The sequence below is a fragment of the Oncorhynchus masou genome, chromosome 28 (genome assembly GCF_036934945.1).
Source record: "Oncorhynchus masou masou isolate Uvic2021 chromosome 28, UVic_Omas_1.1, whole genome shotgun sequence".
Classification (NCBI taxonomy): domain Eukaryota; kingdom Metazoa; phylum Chordata; class Actinopteri; order Salmoniformes; family Salmonidae; genus Oncorhynchus; species Oncorhynchus masou.
In genome coordinates this window covers 87,557,415-87,583,575 of record NC_088239.1, presented here as the reverse complement: position 1 = coordinate 87,583,575, position 26,161 = coordinate 87,557,415, and the positions used below count along the sequence as shown (strand labels likewise).

At 46.4% G+C, this 26,161-nt stretch overlaps 1 protein-coding gene across 1 annotated transcript in view; it reads right to left on the bottom strand.

The window, feature by feature from the left end:
* LOC135517090 (glutamate receptor ionotropic, NMDA 3A-like) overlaps positions 1-26,161 on the bottom strand; it is a 70,415-nt gene that overhangs the window by 1,852 nt on the left and 42,402 nt on the right. Inside the window, exons 6-12 of the mRNA XM_064941112.1 lie at positions 18,126-18,145; positions 13,330-13,439; positions 6,841-6,956; positions 4,586-4,737; positions 3,599-3,760; positions 1,042-1,112; positions 79-265 (exon numbers count right to left, since the gene is read on the bottom strand). Coding sequence (XP_064797184.1) covers positions 79-265; positions 1,042-1,112; positions 3,599-3,760; positions 4,586-4,737; positions 6,841-6,956; positions 13,330-13,439; positions 18,126-18,145 — 818 coding nt within the window. The remainder of the gene's footprint in view (positions 1-78; positions 266-1,041; positions 1,113-3,598; positions 3,761-4,585; positions 4,738-6,840; positions 6,957-13,329; positions 13,440-18,125; positions 18,146-26,161) is intronic.

The following is a 26,161-nucleotide window of genomic DNA, read 5'->3' as shown; positions in this document are numbered from 1 at the left end:
CTTAAGGCTCTAGAATACAGTAAATAGCTCTTACAGGTGTTTTAAAAATGTCTTCAGTGCTTGAGGTGGCAATGTTACCTGAGGAGAAGGAGGAGAGGAAGGAGGTGGAAGGGCTGAGGGAGGAGGAGGAGGAGAGCAATCACAGGGGGGAGACTCCAGAACATTTAGCAGGGACTCCTGAGGTGGAATCTTCCTCCTGTTGCAGTTGGAGCTGTGCCATGGTACACATGGCTGCAGTTGTTGTTGGTTGTTACCCATGATGCACCTTGGGTTCGAAAAAAACCCACAGATTTTATTTGTGGCGTTGTGATCTTGTTTTTTTCCAGTATTCTTTATATGCCACTGGCCACCCTGTAGTTCTTTTCCACAGTCCATTTGGCAGTGGCTGATAAAAAGCCCAACAGGGAACCTAATCTACAGAGACCAGTGGAGGCTGCTAAGGGGAGGAGGGATCATACTATTAGTAAATGGAAACCATGTGTTGGATGTATTTGTCACCATTCCACTAATTATTCTCCAGCCGTTATCATGAGCCCGTCCTCCCAAATAAGATGCCACCAGCCTCCTGTGACAGAGAGCCACGTTTCTAAGACTATACATTAACCTAATAGCGCAACATAAAGTGAGGCGTCTGTCAGGTCTTTATTTTACAGTGATATGCTCAATTACAAAGACTGACTCAATTCATAGTGTGTAATCTATTCACATTAAAAGTTATTTTTATAAATTAGATTCTCTATCTATTACTGGACATGGTACATGACATGGATAGGATCTTTTCCACGGTCAGTTAGTAAGGGGATTCATCTAATAGGTTTTCGAAGTGTCCAAGAATGGACCCCTCATTCCATAGGGTTCTGGTCAAAAGTAGTTCACCAAGTAGGGAATAGTGTCTTTGCTATCATCACTGACAATTATATTTCCCTGTGATTAAAACCAGTGACACACGCTGTCAAACTGCCACCTTTAAATCACCAGTCAATCAACGGTCTTTTTCTGTGCGGCTTTTATGTGAAGGTACACGGGACGGGACATTGTTACCTTTCTTCTGGCTTGGCTACAGTCTTCAGTTTATCGTCATTGAAAGATGAGTTCATTGCTCGATGTAACCTCTGTGGGACAGAACAGACATAATATGTCAAACAGAAACTATACAGATACCAGAGTAGAAGCACTATCAGCCCACGGAGAGATGCACTATCAGCCCATGGAGAGAAGCACTATCAGCCCACGGAGAGAAGCACTATCAGCCCACGGAGAGAAGCACTATCAGCCCACAGAGAGAAGCACTATCAGCCCACAGAGAGAAGCACTATCAGCCCACAGAGAGAAGCACTATCAGCCCACAGAGAGAAGCACTATCAGCCCACGGAGAGAAGCACTATCAGCCCACGGAGAGAAGCACTATCAGCCCACGGAGAGAAGCACTATTAGCCCACGGAGAGAAGCACTATTAGCCCACGGAGAGAAGCACTATCAGCCCATGGAGAGAAGCACTATCAGCCCACGGCCCACGGAGAGAAGCACTATCAGCCCATGGAGAGAAGCACTATCAGCCCACGGAGAGAAGCACTATCAGCCCACGGAGAGAAGCACTATCAGCCCACGGAGAGAAGCACTATCAGCCCACGGAGAGAAGCACTATCAGCCCACGGAGAGAAGCACTATCAGCCCACGGAGAGAAGCACTATCAGCCCACAGAGAGAAGCACTATCAGCCCACGGAGAGAAGCACGAGATTATACTTCAACTTCCTAGAGGTTTCCCTGTTAATTAACACTATCAATATTTCCTTTTACTGTGCTAATTGTGATCGCAACATACCGAAACAAAACAAACTATACAAAACGTAGTTTGCACAACTAACTATGCAAGAGATTTTTTTTGTAGACAGAGCGCATCTGAGTAGGATTCTATTCCATTGACATGCAGGACTCGACTCAGACCGGTGCCCCATATCCAATCAGAACTGCAGGAAGCCTATATGCATGTAGTCCATTGCCATATATGGATCTGTTCCATTCACTTTGAACTGGACTGTGTTTACAACATGAGCAGTCGTGAGTAGATGCACTTGCTTTGAGATCGAAGTGAGAGCTGCATGTTGCCACGTCGGCACATTTTGTTCATATTATTTGCTAGTTTGTGAGTTATTAGTCCAGTTATAGATCATTTCTTGTCAACGATAAGGGAGTGATTGCTTCCTACAAGAGCACAAAACCTGTACATTTCTAGACACCTTTGAAAAGCTAGTCAGGTAAATAGCTTGTTTTTTTCTCTTAAAGGGGCAGTGTTGTATTTTGAGACAGTCTTGAATCAGCTAAGTAGCCAATAGGCAGAAGGTTGTTATTATTTGACCATGTTGGTCATCTATGAACATTTGAACATCTTGGTCATGTTCTGTTATAATCTCCACCCGGCACAGCCAGAAGAGGACTGGCCACCCCACATAGCCTGGTTCCTCTCTAGGTTTATAATCTCCACCCGGCACAGCCAGAAGAGGACTGGCCCCCCCTCAGAGCCTGGTTCCTCTCTAGGTTTATAATCTCCACCCGGCACAGCCAGAAGAGGACTGACCACCCCTCATAGCCTGGTTCTTCTCTAGGTTTATAATCTCCACCCGGCACAGCCAGAAGAGGACTGACCACCCCTCATAGCCTGGTTCCTCTCTAGGTTTATAATCTCCACCCGGCACAGCCAGAAGAGGACTGACCACCCCTCAGAGCCTGGTTCCTCTCTAGGTTTCTTACTAGGTTCTGGCCTTTCCCGGGAGTTTTTCCTATCCACCGTGCTTCTACACCTGCATTGCTTGCTGTTTGGGGTTTTAGGCTGGGTTTCTGTACAGCACTTTGAGATATCAGCTGATGTAAGAAGGGCTATATAAATACATTTGATTTGATTAGCATAATTTGTCTCATTCTCTGTAATAATGGTACGGGAAAAATCTAATTTTATTTTGTAAAGTGGTTTCTTACATCAAACAACAACATTTTCAGTCACCTCCTTTTCTGATGGACAAGTGGATAAACGTGTTAATGTCAAGCCCTGCATGTTTTTTGTTTTAAATCTCGTGGAATGTAGGCCGACAATGAACACCACACATTGGCTGCTACTGTAGGCTGAATGATAGAACAGCTTTTTCCATGGTAAAATGTTACGGGATACATTTTCTCCATTGTTTTTGATGGTAGGCCTCTCTGGTAGGTCTACATTATGATCAAATAGCCACAGTAGCCTACAAGGACACTGTTAAAACTGTAACTTAAAGCAGGTTCAACCTCAAGGTATACAGTAAAAGCACACTGGAAGTTACACAACATTGTTACGGTGCCTTAGAACGCTGCGTTAGTGACCTGTCTAGTATGCAGCCAGTTAACACTGGAAGTTACACAACATTGTTACGGTGCCTTAGAACGCTGTGTTAGTGACCTGTCTAGTATGCAGCCAGTTAACACTGGAAGTTACACAACATTGTTACGGTGCCTTAGAACGCTGCGGCACTTGGGAGCTAATAAAGACAGTTGATAGCTACGTTAGTTACCTGCCAAGAATGAAGCTAGTAAACATACCTGACTCATGAAGTTAGTTAAATTAGTTACCTGACTAGTATGCAGCCAGTACTTGAACTTGGGCTCCTTGACTCTGGGTATGACAAAGTGGTAGATTATGTGTTCAGCCAGGGTGGTGAGGAGAGACAGACCCAGCCCGACACACAGCATCAAAAACAGGCCTGAGAAATGCTTAATGCCCATCTGTAGGGTCTGGAGAGAGCAGAGACAGACACACAGAATATAAAACACAGTTTGGACTGTATGCTGTGAGTTCAGCATATCAATAAATTCATCATTTGTACATTTCCCTTGCATAAGAATCAAACTGAAATATTTCACACATTTTTCAAATAGCATCTTATTTATGGAAGATTATTGAAAAAAACAAATGGGCAGTTTTATATTCTGTTGCAGCGACAAGCTTCTGTAATTTATAATGAACATCATTAAGACTTTTTGAAATCACAGAATAGAGATAATTTAGCATTGTGATGTAGTAAACAAGTATTTGTAAAGAAGTAGAGTGATGTACATTACCTCTGTGACTGGTTGAAGTAGAGTGATGTACATTACCTCTGTGACTGGTTGAAGTAGAGTGATGTGCATTACCTCTGTGACTGGTTGAAGTAGTATGATATACATTACCTCTGACTGGTTGAAGTAGTATGATATACATTACCTCTGTGACTGGTTGAAGTAGTATGTTCTACATTACCTCTGTGACTGGTTGAAGTAGTATGATATACATTACCTCTGACTGGTTGAAGTAGTATGATATACATTACCTCTGTGACTGGTTGAAGTAGTATGATATACATTACCTCTGTGACTGGTTGAAGTAGTATGATATACATTACCTCTGACTGGTTGAAGTAGTATGATATACATTACCTCTGTGACTGGTTGAAGTAGTATGATATACATTACCTCTGTGACTGGTTGAAGTAGTATGATATACATTACCTCTGTGACTGGTTGAAGTAGTATGATATACATTACCTCTGTGACTGATTGAAGTAGTATGTTCTACATTACCTCTGTGACTGCGAAGCTCCGTTTCCCACAGGGCACCACCTTGTACCACTTATCATGTAGCATGTCTATGAAGCCGTCAGACTTGTACTGGCTCACCAGCTCTGAGATATTAGAGGTCAGGTGGGAGTTCTGGCGCAGGCCGATGCCGTAACCTGGAAACAGACAGAATGACTTAGAAAACACAGCAGGCCGATGCCGTAACCTGGGAACAGATAGAAAACACAGCAGGCCGATGCCGTAACCTGGGAACAGATAGAAAACACAGCAGGCTGATGCCGTAACCTGGGAACAGAGAGAAAACACAGCAGGCCGATGCCGTAACCTGGGAACAGATAGAAAACACAGCAGGCCGATGCCGTAACCTGGGAACAGATAGAAAACACAGCAGGCTGATGCCGTAACCTGGGAACAGAGAGAAAACACAGCAGGCCGATGCCGTAACCTGGGAACAGATAGAAAACACAGCAGGCTGATGCCGTAACCTGGGAACAGATAGAAAACACAGCAGGCCGATGCCGTAACCTGGGAACAGATAGAAAACACAGCAGGCCGATGCCGTAACCTGGGAACAGAGAGAAAACACAGCAGGCCGATGCCGTAACCTGGGAACAGATAGAAAACACAGCAGGCCGATGCCGTAACCTGGGAACAGAGAGAAAACACAGCAGGCTGATGCCGTAACCTGGGAACAGATAGAAAACACAGCAGGCCAATGCCGTAACCTGGGAACAGAGAGAAAACACAGCAGGCCGATGCCGTAACCTGGGAACAGAGAGAAAACACAGCAGGCTGATGCCGTAACCTGGGAACAGAGAGAAAACACAGCAGGCTGATGCCGTAACCTGGGAACAGAGAGAAAACACAGCAGGCCGATGCCGTAACCTGGGAACAGAGAGAAAACACAGCAGGCCGATGCCGTAACCTGGGAACAGAGAGAAAAACACAGCAGGCCGATGCCGTAACCTGGGAACAGAGAGAAAACACAGCAGGCCAATGCCGTAACCTGGGAACAGATAGAAAACACAGCAGGCCGATGCCGTAACCTGGGAACAGATAGAAAACACAGCAGGCCAATGCCGTAACCTGGGAACAGAGAGAAAACACAGCAGGCCGATGCCGTAACCTGGGAACAGAGAGAAAACACAGCAGGCTGATGCCGTAACCTGGGAACAGAGAGAAAACACAGCAGGCCGATGCCGTAACCTGGGAACAGATAGAAAACACAGCAGGCCAATGCCGTAACCTGGGAACAGAGAGAAAACACAGCAGGCCGATGCCGTAACCTGGGAACAGAGAGAAAACACAGCAGGCCGATGCCGTAACCTGGGAACAGATAGAAAACACAGCAGGCCGATGCCGTAACCTGGGAACAGAGAGAAAACACAGCAGGCCGATGCCGTAACCTGGGAACAGATAGAAAACACAGCAGGTCGATGCCGTAACCTGGGAACAGAGAGAAAACACAGCAGGCCGATGCCGTAACCTGGGAACAGATAGAAAACACAGCAGGCTGATGCCGTAACCTGGGAACAGAGAGAAAACACAGCAGGCCAATGCCGTAACCTGGGAACAGAGAGAAAACACAGCAGGCCGATGCCGTAACCTGGGAACAGATAGAAAACACAGCAGGCCAATGCCGTAACCTGGGAACAGACAGAATGACTTCTATATTATAATGTCTTGTCTTATCCTTTCTACCAGTGGTTCTATATTATAATGTTGTGTCTTATCCTTTCTACCAGTGGTTCTATATTATAATGTTGTGTCTTATCCTTTCTACCAGTGGTTCTATATTATAATGTCGTGTCTTATCCTTTCTACCAGTGGTTCTATATTATAATGTCTTGTCTTATCCTTTCTACCAGTGGTTCTATATTATAATGTTGTGTCTTATCCTTTCTACCAGTGGTTCTATATTATAATGTCTTGTCTTATCCTTTCTACCAGTGGTTCTATATTATAATGTCTTATCCTTTCTACCAGTGGTTCTATATTATAATGTCTTGTCTTATCCTTTCTACCAGTGGTTCTATATTATAATGTCTTGTCTTATCCTTTCTACCAGTGGTTCTATATTATAATGTCTTGTCTTATCCTTTCTACCAGTGGTTCTATATTATAATGTCTTGTCTTATCCTTTCTACCAGTGGTTATGTAGCTAGCACAAAAAGGAGAGGGGACAGAGGGCATACCTGTCTTGTTCCTCTTCATTATGGATACCGAATTAACACCTTATTTCATGCCAATCTACTTGCCTTCAATTGCAAATGGTTTCCCCACAGTGAGTGTCTTGCATTCTGCATCTATAGACACCTCGTGGTCTAGTAAGGCCTTGTCCATGATGAAAGCATCCAGTTGCTGTGGATCATGCCTGAAAAGACACACAATTTGCTACTGAATACACATATCACGACAAGAGAGAAAACACTACATGAAAACAGATCTAAGACAACAACACAGCATGGCAGCAACACATGACAACACAGCATGGCAGCAACACAACAACACAGCGTGGTAGAAAACCAACACGACAACACAGCATGGTAGCAGCACAACATGACAACACAGCATGGTAGCAATACAACGTGACAACACAGCATGGTAGCAACACAACATGACAACACAGCATGGTGGCAACACAACATGACAACACAACATGATAGCAGCACAAAACAGGGTACAAAGATTATAGGCACAAACAGCAAGAAGGTAGAGACAACAATACGTCACACAAAGCAGCCACAGCTGTCAGTAAGAGTGTCCGTGATTGAGTCTTACTGATGTTAGACATGCAACATTTTACATTGTTGCCATTTAGCAGACACATATCCAGAGTGACTTATTGGAGCAATTAGGGTGAAGTGCCTTGCTCAAGGGCACAGACTTTTCACCTAGGCAGCTCGGGGATTCGAACCAGCTACCTTTTGGCAACTGGCCCAACGCTCTTAATCAATAAGCTGCCTGCCGTTAGCTATTTTTCTCTTCTATTTTTTAATAACTTCCAGGCGTCCACATGTTAAGCCCTTTTTCATGCAGTGCATACTAATATATATTGCTGGCTATAGTAAAGAGGTGGGAGGGCTATCTCTGGCTCTGGAAGAAACTCAGGCAAGCCGATATGGGATGCACCTGCTTATCAGAATATGTTCCAGAAGGATCTGATCAGTGGCGAGCAGGTGCAAGTCTTCAGTCATCTCCTCACCTCCCCCACACAGAGGGACAGGTATGTACTGTACCAGTCAAAAGTTTGGACACACCTACTCATTCAAGGGTGTTTCTTTATTTTTACTATTTTCTACATTGTAGAATAATAGTGACGACATCAAAACTATGAAATAACACATATGGAATCATGTAGTAACCCAAAAAAATAGTGTTAAACAAATCAAAATAGATTTTAGATTCTTCAAAGTAGCCAAGTGTTTGCCTTGATGACAGCTTTGCACAATCTTGGTATTCTCTCAACCAGCTATTATGTGTATTTTGATTTGCTTAACACTTTTTTGGGTACTACATGATTCCATATGTATTAAGTTATCGTTTTTTTTTGTCTTCACCATTATTCTACAACGTAGAAAATAGTAAAAAATAAAGAAAAACCCTTGAATGAGTAGGTGTCCAAACTTTTGACTGGTACAGTATATGTCACCACACCCAACCTGCCCTCAGCCCCGAGCCATCTGCCCTCAGTTCCAGTAGCTCTGCTCTCCTCCAGAGAAGATGTGAGATGACTTGGGAAACAGTTTCAGATTGAGTAGCAGATATAGGAGAGGATCAAAGGCCACATAGCGAGATTCATAGCCAGCACCTCCAGTAGACCTGGGTTTCAAATACATGTATCACTGGAGAGGATGGAGCAGAGCACAGAGCCACTAACGATGTCACTCACATACCGTCAATAGATGGAGACATTCCTATTGACCTCTTATTGTCCGTGTTAAAACGAGCCCTGTGTGGCAGAGTATTATGGTGTTTTACTGCAGAACTAAACGTGTTAAATCTAGAGTATTATGGTGTTTTACTGCAGAACTAAACGTGTTAAATCTAGAGTATTATGGTGTTTTACTGCAGAACTAAACGTGTTAAATCTAGAGTATTATGGTGTTTTACTGCAGAACTAAACGTGTTAAATCTAGAGTATTATGGTGTTTTACTGCAGAACTAAACGTGTTAAATCTAGAGTATTATGGTGTTTTACTGCAGAACTAAACGTGTTAAATCTAGAGTATTATGGTGTTTTACTGCAGAACTAAACGTGTTAAATCTAGAGTATTATGGTGTTTTACTGCAGTATTAAGCTAAATCTAGTATTATGTTACCCATCTTAAAGTATTATGGTGTTTTACTGCAGAACTAATGTTAAAGCTGTGATGAGTCAGTATTGTATCATGTTGGTACCCATGTTAAAGCTGTGATGAGTCAGTATTGTATCATGTTGGTACCCATGTTAAAGCTGTAATGAGTCAGTATTGTATCATGTTGGTACCCATGTTAAAGCTGTGATGAGTCAGTATTGTATCATGTTGGTACCCATGTTAAAGCTGTGATGAGTCAGTATTGTATCATGTTGGTACCCATGTTAAAGCTGTGATGAGTCAGTATTGTATCATGTTGGTACCCATGTTAAAGCTGTGATGAGTCAGTATTGTATCATGTTGGTACCCATGTTAAAGCTGTGATGAGTCAGTATTGTATCATGTTGGTACCCATGTTAAAGCTGTAATGAGTCAGTATTGTATCATGTTGGTACCCATGTTAAAGCTGTGATGAGTCAGTATTGTATCATGTTGGTACCCATGTTAAAGCTGTGATGAGTCAGTATTGTATCATGTTGGTACCCATGTTAAAGCTGTGATGAGTCAGTATTGTATCATGTTGGTTCCCATGTTAAAGCTGTGATGAGTCAGTATTGTTGTAACGGCGTTCTTCTTTAGTTGAAGGAGAGTCGGACCGAAATGCAGCGTGTAAGTTACTCATGTTTATTTAGTGAAGACAAACGAACGAACTATACATGAAATAACTTAATAAATACAAAAACAACAAACAGAACGTGAAACCTAATACAGCCTGACTGACACAGAGACAGGAACAATCACCCACGAAATACAAAGCAAAAACCAGGCTACCTAAATACGGTTCCCAATCAGCGACAACGGGAATCACCTGACTCTGATTGAGAACCGCCTCAGGCAGCCAAACCTATTAAACCTATTAAACAAACACACCCCTAATCAGCTACAATCCCAACTACTACAAACCCCAATATGAAACTACAAACCCCAATATGAAACTACAATACAACATAAACCCATGTCACACCCTGGTCTGACTAACTAATAAACTAAAACACAAAATACTAAGACCAAGGCGTGACAGAACCCCCCCCTAAGGTGCGGACTCCCGTATAACGCACCTCAAAAACATAGGAGGGTCCGGGTGGGCGTCTGTCCATGGTGGCGGTTCCGGCTCCGGACGTGGACCCCACTTCATAAATGTCATTGTTCCTCCCCTTCGCGTCCTGGGATAATCCACCCTAACCGCCGACCCTGGCCGAATAGTCCTCACCCAGAACCCTACATAACAGAGGAGCAGCTCGTGACTGAGGGGCAGCTCGGGACTGAGGGGCAGCTCGGGACTGATGGGCAGCTCGTGACTGAGGGGCAGCTCGGGACTGAGGGGCAGCTCGGGACTGATGGGCAGCTCGGGACTGAGGGGCAGCTCAGCACTGAGAGGCAGCCCAGCACTGAGAGGCAGCCCAGTACTGAGAAAAAGCCCAGCCAGGCAGTTGAATCCGGCAGATCCTGGCTGACTGGCGGATCCTGGCTGACTGGCGGATCCTGGCTGACTAGCGGATCTTGGCTGACTGGCAGATCTGGAAGAGTCTGGTTGACTGGCAGATCTGGAAGAGTCTGGTTGACTGGCAGATCTGGAAGAGTCTGGTTGACTGGCAGATCTGGAAGAGTCTGGTTGACTGGCAGATCTGGAAGAGTCTGGCTGACTGGCAGATCTGTAAGAGTCTGGTTGACTGGCAGATCTGGAAGAGTCTGGTTGACTGGCAGATCTGGAAGAATCTGGTTGACTGGCAGATCTGGAAGAGTCTGGCTGACTGGCAGATCTGGAAGAGTCTGGCTGTCTGGCGGATCTGGAAGAGTCTGGCTGACTGGCAGATCTGGAAGAGTCTGGCTGACTGGCAGATCTGGAAGAGTCTGGCTGACTGGCAGATCTGGCTGCTTCATGCTGACTGACGGCTCTGGCTGCTCCATGCTGACTGGCGGCTCTGGCTGCTCCATACTGACTGACAGCTCTGGCGGCTTCATGGAGACTGGCAGCTCCTTGCAGACTGGCAGCTCTAGCTGCTCCATGCAGACTAGCTGCTCCATGCAGACTGGCAGCTCTGGCGGCTTCATGGAGACTGGCAGCTCTTTGCAGACTGGCAGCTCTGGCTGCTCCATGCAGACTAGCAGCTCAGGCTGCTCTATGCAAACTGACAGCTCTGGCTGCCCCATGTAGACTGGCAGCTCAGGCTGCTCTATACAAACTGACAGCTCTGGCTGCTCCATGTAGACTGGCAGCTCAGGCTGCTCTATACAAACTGACAGCTCTGGCTGCTCCATGTAGACTGGCAGCTAAGGCTGTTCTATACAGGCAGGAGGCTCCGGCAGCGCTGTAGAGGAGGAAGGCTCTAGAACCGCTGAACAGACGGGAGACTCCGACAGCGCAGGAGAGGGAGAAAGCGCTGGCTGCGCTGAACAGGCGAGGCGCACTGAAGGCCTGATGCGTGGTGCTGGCACTGGTGGTATTTGGCCGAGGACGCGCACAGGAAGCCTAGTGCGGGGAGCTGCTACTGGAGGGCTGGGGTGTGGAGGTGGTTCTGGATAGACCGGACCGTGCAGGCGCACTGGAGCTCTTGAGCACCGAGCCTGCCCAACCTTACCTGGTTGAATACTCTCGGTTGCCCTGCCAGTGCTGTGAGGAGAAATAGCCCGCACTGGGCTATGTAACTGGCGAACCGGAGACACCGAGCGCAAGGCTGGTGCCATGTAAGTTAAAGCCCAAAGAGACGCACTGGAGACCGGATGCGTAGAGCCGGCTTCATAGCATTTGGCTCGACGCTCAATCTAGCCCGGCCGATACGCGGAGCTGAAATATATCGCACCGGGCTATGCACCCGCACTGGGGACACCGTACGCACCACTGCATAACACGGTGCCTGCCCGGTCTCTCTAGCCCTCAGGTAAGCACAGGGAGATTGCGCAGGTCTCCTACCTGACGCAGCCATACTCCCTGATAGCCCCCCCCCAAGAAATTTTTGGGGCTGCTTTTCGGGATTCCTTGCCAACCGTGTTCCCTCATAACGTCTGCTCCTATCTCCGGCTGCCTCTGCTTTCCTTAGTGCCTCCACCTGTTGCCATGGGAGTCGATCTCTTCCGGCCAATATCTCCTCCCAAGTGTAGCAACCTTTACCATCCAGCACGTCTCCCCATGTCCATTCTCCGAATAATTCCTCCTCCCTTTGCTGCTCCAGCTGTCGCTGCCTGTTAACACGCTGCTCCTGTTTGGGCTGCACCTTCCTGTTGACACATCTGTAACGGCGTTCTTCTTTAGTTGAAGGAGAGTCGGACCGAAATGCAGCGTGTAAGTTACTCATGTTTATTTAGTGAAGACAAACGAGCGAACTATACATGAAATAACTTAATAAATACAAAAACAACAAACAGAACGTGAAACCTAATACAGCCTGACTGGTGCACACTACACAGAGACAGGAACAATCACCCATGAAATACAAAGCAAAAACCAGGCTACCTAAATACGGTTCCCAATCAGCGACAACGAGAATCACCTGACTCTGATTGAGAACCGCCTCAGGCAGCCAAACCTATTAAACAAACCTAATCAGCTACAATCCCAACTACTACAAACCCCAATATGAAACTACAATACAACATAAACCCATGTCACACCCTGGTCTGACTAACTAATAAACTAAAACACAAAATACTAAGACCAACGAGTGACAATTGTATCATGTTGGTACCCATGTTAAAGCTGTGATGAGTCAGTATTGTATCATGTTGAAACCCATGTTAAAGCTGTGATGAGTCAGTATTGTATAATCTTGGTACCCATGTTAAAGCTGTGATGAGTCAGTATTGTATCATGTTGGTACCCATGTTAAAGCTGTGATGAGTCAGTATTGTATCATGTTGGTACCCATGTTAAAGCTGTGATGAGTCAGTATTGTATCATGTTGGTACCCATGTTAAAGCTGTGATGAGTCAGTATTGTATCATGTTGGTACCCATGGTAAAGCTGTGATGAGTCAGTATTGTATAATGTTGGTACCCATGTTAAAGCTGTGATGAGTCAGTATTGTATCATGTTGGTACCCATGTTAAAGCTGTGATGAGTCAGTATTGTATCATGTTGGTACCCATGTTAAAGCTGTGATGAGTCAGTATTGTATAATGTTGGTACCCATGTTAAAGCTGTGATGAGTCAGTATTGTATCATGTTGGTACCCATGGTAAAGCTGTGATGAGTCAGTATTGTATAATCTTGGTACCCATGTTAAAGCTGTGATGAGTCAGTATTGTATCATGTTGGTACCCATGTTAAAGCTGTGATGAGTCAGTATTGTATCATGTTGGTACCCATGGTAAAGCTGTGATGAGTCAGTATTGTATCATGTTGGTACCCATGGTAAAGCTGTGATGAGTCAGTACTGTACAGTCATGACTCACTTCAGATGTTCTATTCCATCTGGGGTTGCTGGTACGTTGTACCGTCTCATGTATTCGTGCATCTCTGGAAAGCTTTTCTTCAGGTAATCCTCGGCACTGCTCTCCCGTAACTGTTAGGGTCGTAACTGCGGATCACCCCTGTAACTGTTAGTGATGGAGCTGGATGAACAGAAAACAAGGAACTGTTAGAGTGGTCTATCACCCCCTGTAACTGTTAGTGGTCTAGTACCTCCTGTAACTGTTAGTGGTCTATCACCCCCTGTAACTGTTAGTGGTCTATCACCCCCTGTAACTGTTAGTGTTCTAACTGTTAGTGGTCTATCACTCCTGTAACTGTTAGTGGTCTATCACCCCCTGTAACTGTTAGTGGTCTATCACCCCCTGTAACTGTTAGTGTGGTTAGTGTGGTCTATCACCCCCTGTAACTGTTAACTGTGTGTCTATCACCCCCTGTAACTGTTAGTGTGTCTATCACCCCCTGTAACTGTTAGTGTCTATCACCCCTGGTCTATCACCCCCTGTAACTGTTAGTGGTCTATCACCCCCTGTAACTGTTAGTGTGGTCTATCACCCCCTGTAACTGTTAGTGTGGTCTATCACCCCCTGTAACTGTTAGTGGTCTATCACCCCCTGTAACTGTTAGTGGTCTATCACCCCCTGTAACTGTTAGTGTGGTCTATCACCCCCTGTAACTGTTAGTGGTCTATCACCCCCTGTAACTGTTAGTGGTCTATCACCCCCTGTAACTGTTAGTGGTCTATCACCCCCTGTAACTGTTAGTGGTCTATCACCCCCTGTAACTGTTAGTGTGGTCTATCACCCCCTGTAACTGTTAGTGGTCTATCACCCCCTGTAACTGTTAGTGGTCTATCACCCCCTGTAACTGTTAGTGGTCTATCACCCCCTGTAACTGTTAGTGGTCTATCACCCCCTGTAACTGTTAGTGGTCTATCACCCCCTGTAACTGTTAGTGGTCTATCACCCCTGTAACTGTTAGTGGTCTATCACCCCCTGTAACTGTTAGTGGTCTATCACCCCTGTAACTGTTAGTGTGGTCTATCACCCCCTGTAACTGTTAGTGGTCTATCACCCCCTGTAACTGTTAGTGGTCTATCACCCCCTGTAACTGTTAGTGTCTATCACCCCTGTAACTGTTAGTGGGTCTATCACCCCCTGTAACTGTTAGTGGTCTATCACCCCCTGTAACTGTTAGTGTGGTCTATCACCCCTGTAACTGTTAGTGTGGTCTATCACCCCCTGTAACTGTTAGTGTGGTCTATCACCCCCTGTAACTGTTAGTGGTCTATCACCCCTGTAACTGTTAGTGGTCTATCACCCCCTGTAACTGTTAGTGGTCTATCACCCCTGTAACTGTTAGTGTGTCTATCACCCCCTGTAACTGTTAGTGTGGTCTAACTGTCTACCCCCTGTAACTGTTAGTGGTCTATCACCCCCTGTAACTGTTAGTGGTCTATCACCCCTGTAACTGTTAGTGGTCTATCACCCCCTGTAACTGTTAGTGGTCTATCACCCCCTGTAACTGTTAGTGTGTCTATCACCCCCTGTAACTGTTAGTGGTCTATCACCCCCTGTAACTGTTAGTGGTCTATCACCCCCTGTAACTGTTAGTGGTCTATCACCCCCTGTAACTGTTAGTGGTCTATCACCCCTGTAACTGTTAGTGGTCTATCACCCCCTGTAACTGTTAGTGGTCTATCACCCCCTGTAACTGTTAGTGTGGTCTATCACCCCCTGTAACTGTTAGTGGTCTATCACCCCTGTAACTGTTAGTGGTCTATCACCCCCTGTAACTGTTAGTGGTCTATCACCCCTGTAACTGTTAGTGTGTCTATCACCCCCTGTAACTGTTAGTGTGGTCTATCACCCCCTGTAACTGTTAGTGGTCTATCACCCCTGTTAGTGGTCTGTAACTGTTAGTGGTCTATCACCCCTGTAACTGTTAGTGTGGTCTATCACCCCCTGTAACTGTTAGTGGTCTATCACCCCCTGTAACTGTTAGTGTGGTCTATCACCTCCCTGTAACTGTTAGTGGTCTATCACCCCCTGTAACTGTTAGTGGTCTATCACCCCCTGTAACTGTTAGTGGTCTATCACCCCCTGTAACTGTTAGTGTGGTCTATCACCCCCTGTAACTGTTAGTGGTCTATCACCCCCTGTAACTGTTAGTGGTCTATCACCCCCTGTAACTGTTAGTGTGGTCTATCACCCCCTGTAACTGTTAGTGTGGTCTATCACCCCCTGTAACTGTTAGTGTGGTCTATCACCCCCTGTAACTGTTAGTGGTCTATCACCCCCTGTAACTGTTAGTGTGGTCTATCACCCCCTGTAACTGTTAGTGTGGTCTATCACCCCCTGTAACTGTTAGTGTGGTCTATCACCCCCTGTAACTGTTAGTGTGGTCTATCACCCCCTGTAACTGTTAGTGGTCTATCACCCCCTGTAACTGTTAGTGGTCTATCACCCCCTGTAACTGTTAGTGGTCTATCACCCCCTGTAACTGTTAGTGGTCTATCACCCCCTGTAACTGTTAGTGTGGTCTATCACCCCCTGTAACTGTTAGTGGTCTATCACCCCTGTAACTGTTAGTGTGGTCTATCACCCCTGTAACTGTTAGTGGTCTATCACCCCCTGTAACTGTTAGTGGTCTATCACCCCCTGTAACTGTTAGTGTGGTCTATCACCCCCTGTAACTGTTAGTGGTCTATCACCCCCTGTAACTGTTAGTGGTCTATCACCCCCTGTAACTGTTAGTGTGGTCTATCACCCCCTGTAACTGTTAGTGGTCTATCACCCCCTGTAACTGTTAGTGGTCTATCACCCCTGTAACTGTTAGTGTGGTCTATCACCCCCTGTAACTGTTAGTGTGGTCTATCACCCCCTGTAACTGTTAGTGGTCTATCACCCCTGTAACTGTTAGTGGTCTATCACCCCCTGTAACTGTTAGTGGTCTATCACCCCTGTAACTGTTAGTGGTCTATCACCCCTGTAACTGTTAGTGGTCTATCACCCCCTGTGGTCTATCACCCCCTGTAACTGTTAGTAACCCCTGTAACTGTTAGTGGTCTATCACCCCCTGTAACTGTTAGTGGTCTATCACCCCTGTAACTGTTAACTGTTAGTGGTCTATCACCCCCCCCTGTAACTGTTAGTGGTCTATCACCCCCTGTAACTGTTAGTGGTCTATCACCCCCTGTAACTGTTAGTGGTCTATCACCCCTGTAACTGTTAGTGTGGTCTATCACCCCCTGTAACTGTTAGTGGTCTATCACCCCTGTAACTGTTAGTGTGGTCTATCACCCCCTGTAACTGTTAGTGTGTCTATCACCCCCTGTAACTGTTAGTGTGGTCTATCACCCCTGTAACTGTTAGTGTGGTCTATCACCCCCTGTAACTGTTAGTGGTCTATCACCCCCTGTAACTGTTAGTGTGGTCTATCACCCCTGTAACTGTTAGTGTGGTCTATCACCCCTGTAACTGTTAGTGTGGTCTATCACCCCTGTAACTGTTAGTGTGGTCTATCACCCCCTGTAACTGTTAGTGGTCTATCACCCCTGTAACTGTTAGTGGTCTATCACCCCCTGTAACTGTTAGTGGTCTATCACCCCCTGTAACTGTTAGTGGTCTATCACCCCCTGTAACTGTTAGTGGTCTATCACCCCCTGTAACTGTTAGTGTGGTCTATCACCCCCTGTAACTGTTAGTGTGGTCTATCACCCCCTATCACCCCTGTAACTGTTGGTGTTCTAACTGTTAGTGGTCTACCTCCTGTAACTGTTAGTGGTCTATCACCCCTGTAACTGTTAGTGGTCTATCACCCCCTGTAACTGTTAGTGGTCTATCACCCCCTGTAACTGTTAGTGTGGTCTATCACCCCCTGTAACTGTTAGTGGTCTATCACCCCCTGTAACTGTTAGTGGTCTATCACCCCCTGTAACTGTTAGTGTTCTATCACCCCCTGTAACTGTTAGTGGTCTATCACCCCCTGTAACTGTTAGTGGTCTATCACCCCCTGTAACTGTTAGTGTGTCTATCACCCCCTGTAACTGTTAGTGGTCTATCACCCCCTGTAACTGTTAGTGGTCTATCACCCCCTGTAACTGTTAGTGGTCTATCACCCCCTGTAACTGTTAGTGGTCTATCACCCCCTGTAACTGTTAGTGGTCTATCACCCCCTGTAACTGTTAGTGGTCTATCACCCCCTGTAACTGTTAGTGGTCTATCACCCCCTGTAACTGTTAGTGTGTCTATCACCCCCTGTAACTGTTAGTGTGGTCTATCACCCCCTGTAACTGTTAGTGTTCTAGTACATCCTGTAACTGTTAGTGGTCTATCACCCCCTGTAACTGTTAGTGGTAGTAGTGGTCTATCACCCCTGTAACTGTTAGTGTGTCTATCACCCCCTGTAACTGTTAGTGGTCTATCACCCCCTGTAACTGTTAGTGTGGTCTATCACCCCCTGTAACTGTTAGTGTTAGTAACTGTTAGTGGTCTATCCTGTAACTGTTAGTGGTCTATCACCCCCTGTAACTGTTAGTGGTCTATCACCCCCTGTAACTGTTAGTGGTCTATCACCCCTTGTAACTGTTAGTGGTCTATCACCCCCTGTAACTGTTAGTGGTCTATCACCCCCTGTAACTGTTAGTGGTCTATCACCCCCTGTAACTGTTAGTGTTCTATCACCCCCTGTAACTGTTAGTGGTCTATCACCCCCTGTAACTGTTAGTGTGGTCTATCACCCCCTGTAACTGTTAGTGTGGTCTATCACCCCCTGTAACTGTTAGTGGTCTATCACCCTCTGTAACTGTTAGTGGTCTATCACCCCCTGTAACTGTTAGTGGTCTATCACCCCCTGTTAACTGTTAGTGGTCTATCACCCCCTGTAACTGTTAGTGGTCTATCACCCCCTGTAACTGTTAGTGGTCTATCACCCCTGTAACTGTTAGTGGTCTAACTGTTAGTGGGTCTACACCCCTGTAACTGTTAGTGGTCTATCACCCCCTGTAACTGTTAGTGGTCTATCACCCCCTGTAACTGTTAGTGGTCTATCACCCCTGTAACTGTTAGTGGTCTATCACCCCCTGTAACTGTTAGTGGTCTATCACCCCCTGTAACTGTTAGTGGTCTATCACCCCCTGTAACTGTTAGTGTGGTCTATCACCCCTGTAACTGTTAGTGTGGTCTATCACCCCCTGTAACTGTTAGTGTGTCTATCACCCCCTGTAACTGTTAGTGGTCTATCACCCCCTGTAACTGTTAGTGTGTCTATCACCCCCTGTAACTGTTAGTGGTCTATCACCCCCTGTAACTGTTAGTGTGGTCTATCACCCCCTGTAACTGTTAGTGGTCTATCACCCCTGTAACTGTTAGTGGTCTATCACCCCCTGTAACTGTTAGTGGTCTATCACCCCCTGTAACTGTTAGTGGTCTATCACCCCCTGTAACTGTTAGTGTGGTCTATCACCCCCTGTAACTGTTAGTGTGGTCTATCACCCCCTGTAACTGTTAGTGGTCTATCACCCCCTGTAACTGTTAGTGGTCTATCACCCCTGTAACTGTTAGTGGTCTATCACCCCCTGTAACTGTTAGTGTGGTCTATCACCCCCTGTAACTGTTAGTGGTCTATCACCCCCTGTAACTGTTAGTGGTCTATCACCCCCTGTAACTGTTAGTGGTCTATCACCCCCTGTAACTGTTAGTGTTCTAGTACCTCCTGTAACTGTTAGTGGTCTATCACCCCCTGTAACTGTTAGTGTTCTAGCACCTCCTGTAACTGTTAGTGTGGTCTATCACCCCCTGTAACTGTTAGTGGTCTATCACCCCCCCCCTGTAACTGTTAGTGGTCTATCACCCCCTGTAACTGTTAGTGTGGTCTATCACCCCCTGTAACTGTTAGTGTGGTCTATCACCCCCTGTAACTGTTAGTGTGGTCTATCACCCCCTGTAACTGTTAGTGGTCTATCACCCCTGTAACTGTTAGTGGTCTATCACCCCTGTAACTGTTAGTGTGGTCTATCACCCCCTGTAACTGTTAGTGGTCTATCACCCCCTGTAACTGTTAGTGTGGTCTATCACCCCCTGTAACTGTTAGTGTTCTAGTACCTCCTGTAACTGTTAGTGGTCTATCACCCCCTGTAACTGTTAGTGGTCTATCACCCCCTGTAACTGTTAGTGTGGTCTATCACCCCTGTAACTGTTAGTGTGGTCTATCACCCCCTGTAACTGTTAGTGGTCTATCACCCCCTGTAACTGTTAGTGGTCTATCACCCCCTGTAACTGTTAGTGGTCTATCACCCCCTGTAACTGTTAGTGGTCTATCACCCCCTGTAACTGTTAGTGGTCTATCACCCCCTGTAACTGTTAGTGTGGTCTATCACCCCCTGTAACTGTTAGTGTTCTAACTGTTAGTGTTCTACCCCCCTGTAACTGTTAGTGTGGTCTATCACCCCCTGTAACTGTTAGTGGTCTATCACCCCTGTAACTGTTAGTGGTCTATCACCCCCTGTAACTGTTAGTGGTCTATCACCCCCTGTAACTGTTAGTGGTCTATCACCCCCTGTAACTGTTAGTGGTCTATCACCCCCTGTAACTGTCTATCACCCCCTGTAACTGTTAGTGGTCTATCACCCCCTGTAACTGTTAGTGGTCTATCACCCCCTGTAACTGTTAGTGGTCTATCTGTTAGTGGTCCCCCTGTAACTGTTAGTGGTCTATCACCCCTGTAACTGTTAGTGTGTCTATCACCCCCTGTAACTGTTAGTGTGGTCTATCACCCCCTGTAACTGTTAGTGTGGTCTATCACCCCCTGTAACTGTTAGTGGTCTATCACCCCCTGTAACTGTTAGTGGTCTATCACCCCCTGTAACTGTTAGTGGTCTATCACCCCCTGTAACTGTTAGTGGTCTATCACCCCTGTAACTGTTAGTGGTCTATCACCCCCTGTAACTGTTAGTAACTGTTAGTGTGGTCTATCACCCCTGTAACTGTTAGTGTGGTCTATCACCCCCTGTAACTGTTAGTGGTCTATCACCCCCTGTAACTGTTAGTGTGGTCTATCACCCCCTGTAACTGTTAGTGTGGTCTATCACCCCCTGTAACTGTTAGTGGTCTATCACCCCCTGTAACTGTTAGTGTGGTCTATCACCCCTGTAACTGTTAGTGGTCTATCACCCCCTGTAACTGTTAGTGGTCTATCACCCCCTGTAACTGTTAGTGGTCTATCACCCCCTGTAACTGTTAGTGGTCTATCACCCCCTGTAACTGTTAGTGGTCTATCACCCCCTGTAACTGTTAGTGTGGTCTATCACCCCCTGTAACTGTTAGTGGTCTATCACCCCCTGTAACTGTTAGTGTGGTCTATCACCCCCTGTAACTGTTAGTGGTCTATCACCCCCTGTAACTGTTAGTGGTCTATCACCCCCTGTAACTGTTAGTGGTCTATCACCCCCTGTAACTGTTAGTGGTCTATCACCCCCTGTAACTGTTAGTGTGGTCTATCACCCCCTGTAACTGTTAGTGGTCTATCACCCCCTGTAACTGTTAGTGGTCTATCACCCCCTGTAACTGTTAGTGTGGTCTATCACCCCCTGTAACTGTTAGTGGTCTATCACCCCTGTTAGTGGTCTGTAACTGTTAGTGGTCTATCACCCCCTGTAACTGTTAGTGTGGTCTATCACCCCCTGTAACTGTTAGTGTGGTCTATCACCCCCTGTAACTGTTAGTGTGTCTATCACCCCCTGTAACTGTTAGTGGTCTATCACCCCTGTAACTGTTAGTGTTGTAACTGTTAGTGGTCTATCACCCCCTGTAACTGTTAGTGGTCTATCACCCCCTGTAACTGTTAGTGTGGTCTATCACCCCCTGTAACTGTTAGTGTGGTCTATCACCCCCTGTAACTGTTAGTGGTCTATCACCCCCTGTAACTGTTAGTGGTCTATCACCCGCTGTAACTGTTAGTGGTCTATCACCCCCTGTAACTGTTAGTGGTCTATCACCCCCTGTAACTGTTAGTGGTCTATCACCCCTGTAACTGTTAGTGTGGTCTATCACCCCCTGTAACTGTTAGTGGTCTATCACCCCTGTAACTGTTAGTGGTCTATCACCCCCTGTAACTGTTAGTGTGTCTATCACCCCCTGTAACTGTTAGTGGGTCTATCACCCCCTGTAACTGTTAGTGGTCTATCACCCCCTGTAACTGTTAGTGGTCTATCACCCCTGTAACTGTTAGTGGTCTATCACCCCCTGTAACTGTTAGTGGTCTATCACCCCCTGTAACTGTTAGTGGTCTATCACCCCCTGTAACTGTTAGTGGTCTATCACCCCCTGTAACTGTTAGTGTGGTCTATCACCCCCTGTAACTGTTAGTGTGGTCTATCACCTCCTGTAACTGTTAGTGTGGTCTATCACCCCCTGTAACTGTTAGTGGTCTATCACCCCCTGTAACTGTTAGTGTTCTAGTACCTCCTGTAACTGTTAGTGGTCTATCACCCCCTGTAACTGTTAGTGGTCTATCACCCCCTGTAACTGTTAGTGTGGTCTATCACCCCCTGTAACTGTTAGTGTGGTCTATCACCCCCTGTAACTGTTAGTGGTCTATCACCCCCCGTAACTGTTAGTGGTCTATCACCCCTGTAACTGTTAGTGGTCTATCACCCCCTGTAACTGTTAGTGGTCTATCACCCCCTGTAACTGTTAGTGGTCTATCACCCCTGTAACTGTTAGTGGTCTATCACCCCCTGTAACTGTTAGTGTGTCTATCACCCCTGTAACTGTTAGTGGTCTATCACCCCTGTAACTGTTAGTGGTCTATCACCCCTGTAACTGTTAGTGGTCTATCACCCCCTGTAACTGTTAGTGGTCTATCACCCCCTGTAACTGTTAGTGGTCTATCACCCCCTGTAACTGTTAGTGGTCTATCACCCCCTGTAACTGTTAGTGGTCTATCACCCCCTGTAACTGTTAGTGGTCTATCACCCCCTGTAACTGTTAGTGGTCTATCACCCCCTGTAACTGTTAGTGTGGTCTATCACCCCCTGTAACTGTTAGTGTGGTCTATCACCCCCTGTAACTGTTAGTGGTCTATCACCCCCTGTAACTGTTAGTGTGGTCTATCACCCCCTGTAACTGTTAGTGGTCTATCACCCCCTGTAACTGTTAGTGGTCTATCACCCCCTGTAACTGTTAGTGTGTCTATCACCCCTGTAACTGTTAGTGTGGTCTATCACCCCCTGTAACTGTTAGTGTGGTCTATCACCCCCTGTAACTGTTAGTGGTCTATCACCCCCTGTAACTGTTAGTGTTCTAGTACCTCCTGTAACTGTTAGTGGTCTATCACCCCCTGTAACTGTTAGTGGTCTATCACCCCCTGTAACTGTTAGTGTGGTCTATCACCCCCTGTAACTGTTAGTGTGGTCTATCACCCCCTGTAACTGTTAGTGGTCTATCACCCCCTGTAACTGTTAGTGGTCTATCACCCCCTGTAACTGTTAGTGTGGTCTATCACCCCCTGTAACTGTTAGTGTTCTATCACCCCCTGTAACTGTTAGTGGTCTATCACCCCCTGTAACTGTTAGTGGTCTATCACCCCCTGTAACTGTTAGTGTGGTCTATCACCCCCTGTAACTGTTAGTGGTCTATCACCCCCTGTAACTGTTAGTGGTCTATCACCCCTGTAACTGTTAGTGGTCTATCACCCCCTGTAACTGTTAGTGGTCTATCACCCCTGTAACTGTTAGTGGGTCTATCACCCCCTGTAACTGTTAGTGTGGTCTATCACCCCCTGTAACTGTTAGTGTGTCTATCACCCCCTGTAACTGTTAGTGGTCTATCACCCCCTGTAACTGTTAGTGTGTCTATCACCCCTGTAACTGTTAGTGGTGATCTATCACCCCCTGTAACTGTTAGTGGTCTATCACCCCTGTAACTGTTAGTGTGGTCTATCACCCCCTGTAGTGGTCTATCACCCCCTGTTAGTGGTCTATCACCCCCTGTAACTGTTAGTGTGGTCTATCACCCCCTGTAACTGTTAGTGGTCTATCACCCCCTGTAACTGTTAGTGGTCTATCACCCCCTGTAACTGTTAGTGTGGTCTATCACCCCCTGTAACTGTTAGTGTGGTCTATCACCTCCTGTAACTGTTAGTGTGGTCTATCACCCCCTGTAACTGTTAGTGGTCTATCACCCCCTGTAACTGTTAGTGTTCTAGTACCTCCTGTAACTGTTAGTGGTCTATCACCCCCTGTAACTGTTAGTGGTCTATCACCCCTGTAACTGTTAGTGTGGTCTATCACCCCTGTAACTGTTAGTGGTCTATCACCCCTGTAACTGTTAGTGGTCTATCACCAACTGTTAGTGGTCTATCACCCCCTGTAACTGTTAGTGGTCTATCACCCCCTGTAACTGTTAGTGGTCTATCACCCCCTGTAACTGTTAGTGGTCTATCACCCCCTGTAACTGTTAGTGGTCTATCACCCCTGTAACTGTTAGTGGTCTATCACCCCCTGTAACTGTTAGTGGTCTATCACCCCCTGTAACTGTTAGTGTGGTCTATCACCCCCTGTAACTGTTAGTGTTCTAGTACCTCCTGTAACTGTTAGTGGTCTATCACCCCCTGTAACTGTTAGTGGTCTATCACCCCCTGTAACTGTTAGTGGTCTATCACCCCCTGTAACTGTTAGTGGTCTATCACCCCCTGTAACTGTTAGTGTGGTCTATCACCCCCTGTAACTGTTAGTGGTCTATCACCCCCTGTAACTGTAAGTGTGGTCTATCACCCCCTGTAACTGTTAGTGGTCTATCACCCCCTGTAACTGTTAGTGGTCTATCACCCCCTGTAACTGTTAGTGGTCTATCACCCCCTGTAACTGTTAGTGTGGTCTATCACCCCCTGTAACTGTTAGTTGTCTAGTACCTCCTGTAACTGTTAGTGTGGTCTATCACCCCCTGTAACTGTTAGTGTTCTAGTACCTCCTGTAACTGTTAGTGTGGTCTATCACTAGTACCTCCTGTAACTGTTAGTGGTCTATGACCCCCTGTAACTGTTAGTGTGGTCTATCACCCCCTGTAACTGTTAGTGGTCTATCACCCCCTGTAACTGTTAGTGGTCTATCACCCCCTGTAACTGTTAGTGTGGTCTATCACCCCCTGTAACTGTTAGTGGTCTAGTACCTCCTGTAACTGTTAGTGGTCTATCACCCCCTGTAACTGTTAGTGGTCTATCACCCCCTGTAACTGTTAGTGGTCTATCACCCCCTGTAACTGTTAGTGTGGTCTATCACCCCCTGTAACTGTTAGTGGTCTAGTACCTCCTGTAACTGTTAGTGTGATCTATCAACCCCTGTAACTGTTAGTGTGGTCTAGTACCTCCTGTAACTGTTAGTGTGGTCTATCACCCCCTGTAACTGTTAGTGTGGTCTAGTACCTCCTGTAACTGTAGTCTGTAACCTCCTGTAACTGGTCTGTAAGCTCCTGTAACTGTGGTCTGTAACGTCTTGTAACTGGTCTGTAACCTCCTGTAACTGTGGTCTGTAACCTCCTGTAACTGTGGTCTGTAACCTCCTGTAACTGTGGTCTGTAACCTCCTGTAACTGTAGTCTATAACCTCCTGTAACTGTGGTCTGTAACCTCCTGTAACTCTAGTCTGTAACCTCCTGTAACTGTAGTCTGTAACCTCCTGTAACTGTGGTCTGTAACCTCCTGTAACTGTAGTCTGTAACCTCCTGTAACTGTAGTCTGTAACCTCCTGTAACTGTGGTCTGTAACCTCTTGTAACTGGTCTGTAACCTCCTGTAACTGTGGTCTGTAACCTCCTGTAACTGTGGTCTGTAACCTCCTGTAACTGTGGTCTGTAACCTCCTGTAACTGTGGTCTGTAACCTCCTGTAACTGTAGTCTATAACCTCCTGTAACTGTGGTCTGTAACCTCCTGTAACTGTGGTCTGTAACCTCCTGTAACTGTGGTCTATTACTTCCTCATCACAGCTTACCTGTTACAGAGCTCTCTTAGCTCCTGTTACCTTTAAACTGTGATTGTTATTTATTTTATTTTAAAGGAGTTAGGCTGTCCAACCATTTTGCATGTATTGTTTAGACAGGACAGTGAAAGCTTGACAGGAAAGATAGGATGAGAGGGTAATCTAGAATAGCAGTGGGGTGGATTTGATCCCACATTCACACTGATACATTATATGACCTATTCTGGAGGCAGTTGCTTAGACCAGTCGGGCTGTCCCAGACAGACCACTGATTAATTGTGATGATACTGCACTTTAAACTGGAACTCTCCATAACACTGCAACCCTCATAGATCTACTGGACTCTTTTCAAAAATACCTTTTAACTTCAACTCCTCTTCATTGTAAAATCCATAACCTCTTGAACCTTATGCCTCATCCAGCCCCATACCCCAGCCACTCTCTCAGGGCCCTCTCCCCTCTCCCCAGGCCCTCTCCCTAACCCCTCTCCCTAACCCCTCTCCCTAAACCCTCTCACTAACCCCTCTCCCTAACCCCTCTCCCAGGGCCCTCTCCCTAACTCCTCTCCCTAACCCCTGTCTCTAACCCCTCTCCCTAACCCCTGTCTCTAACCCCTCTCCCTAACCCCTCTCCCAGGGCCCTCTCCCCTAACCCTCTCCCTAACCCCTGTCTCTAACCCCTCTCCCTAACCCCTGTCTCTAACCCCTCTCCCAGGGCCCTCTCCCTAACTCCTCTCCCTAACCCCTGTCTCTAACCCCTCTCCCTAACCCCTGTCTCTAACCCCTCTCCCTAACCCCTCTCCCAGGGCCCTCTCCCTAACTCCTCTCCCTAACCCCTGTCTCT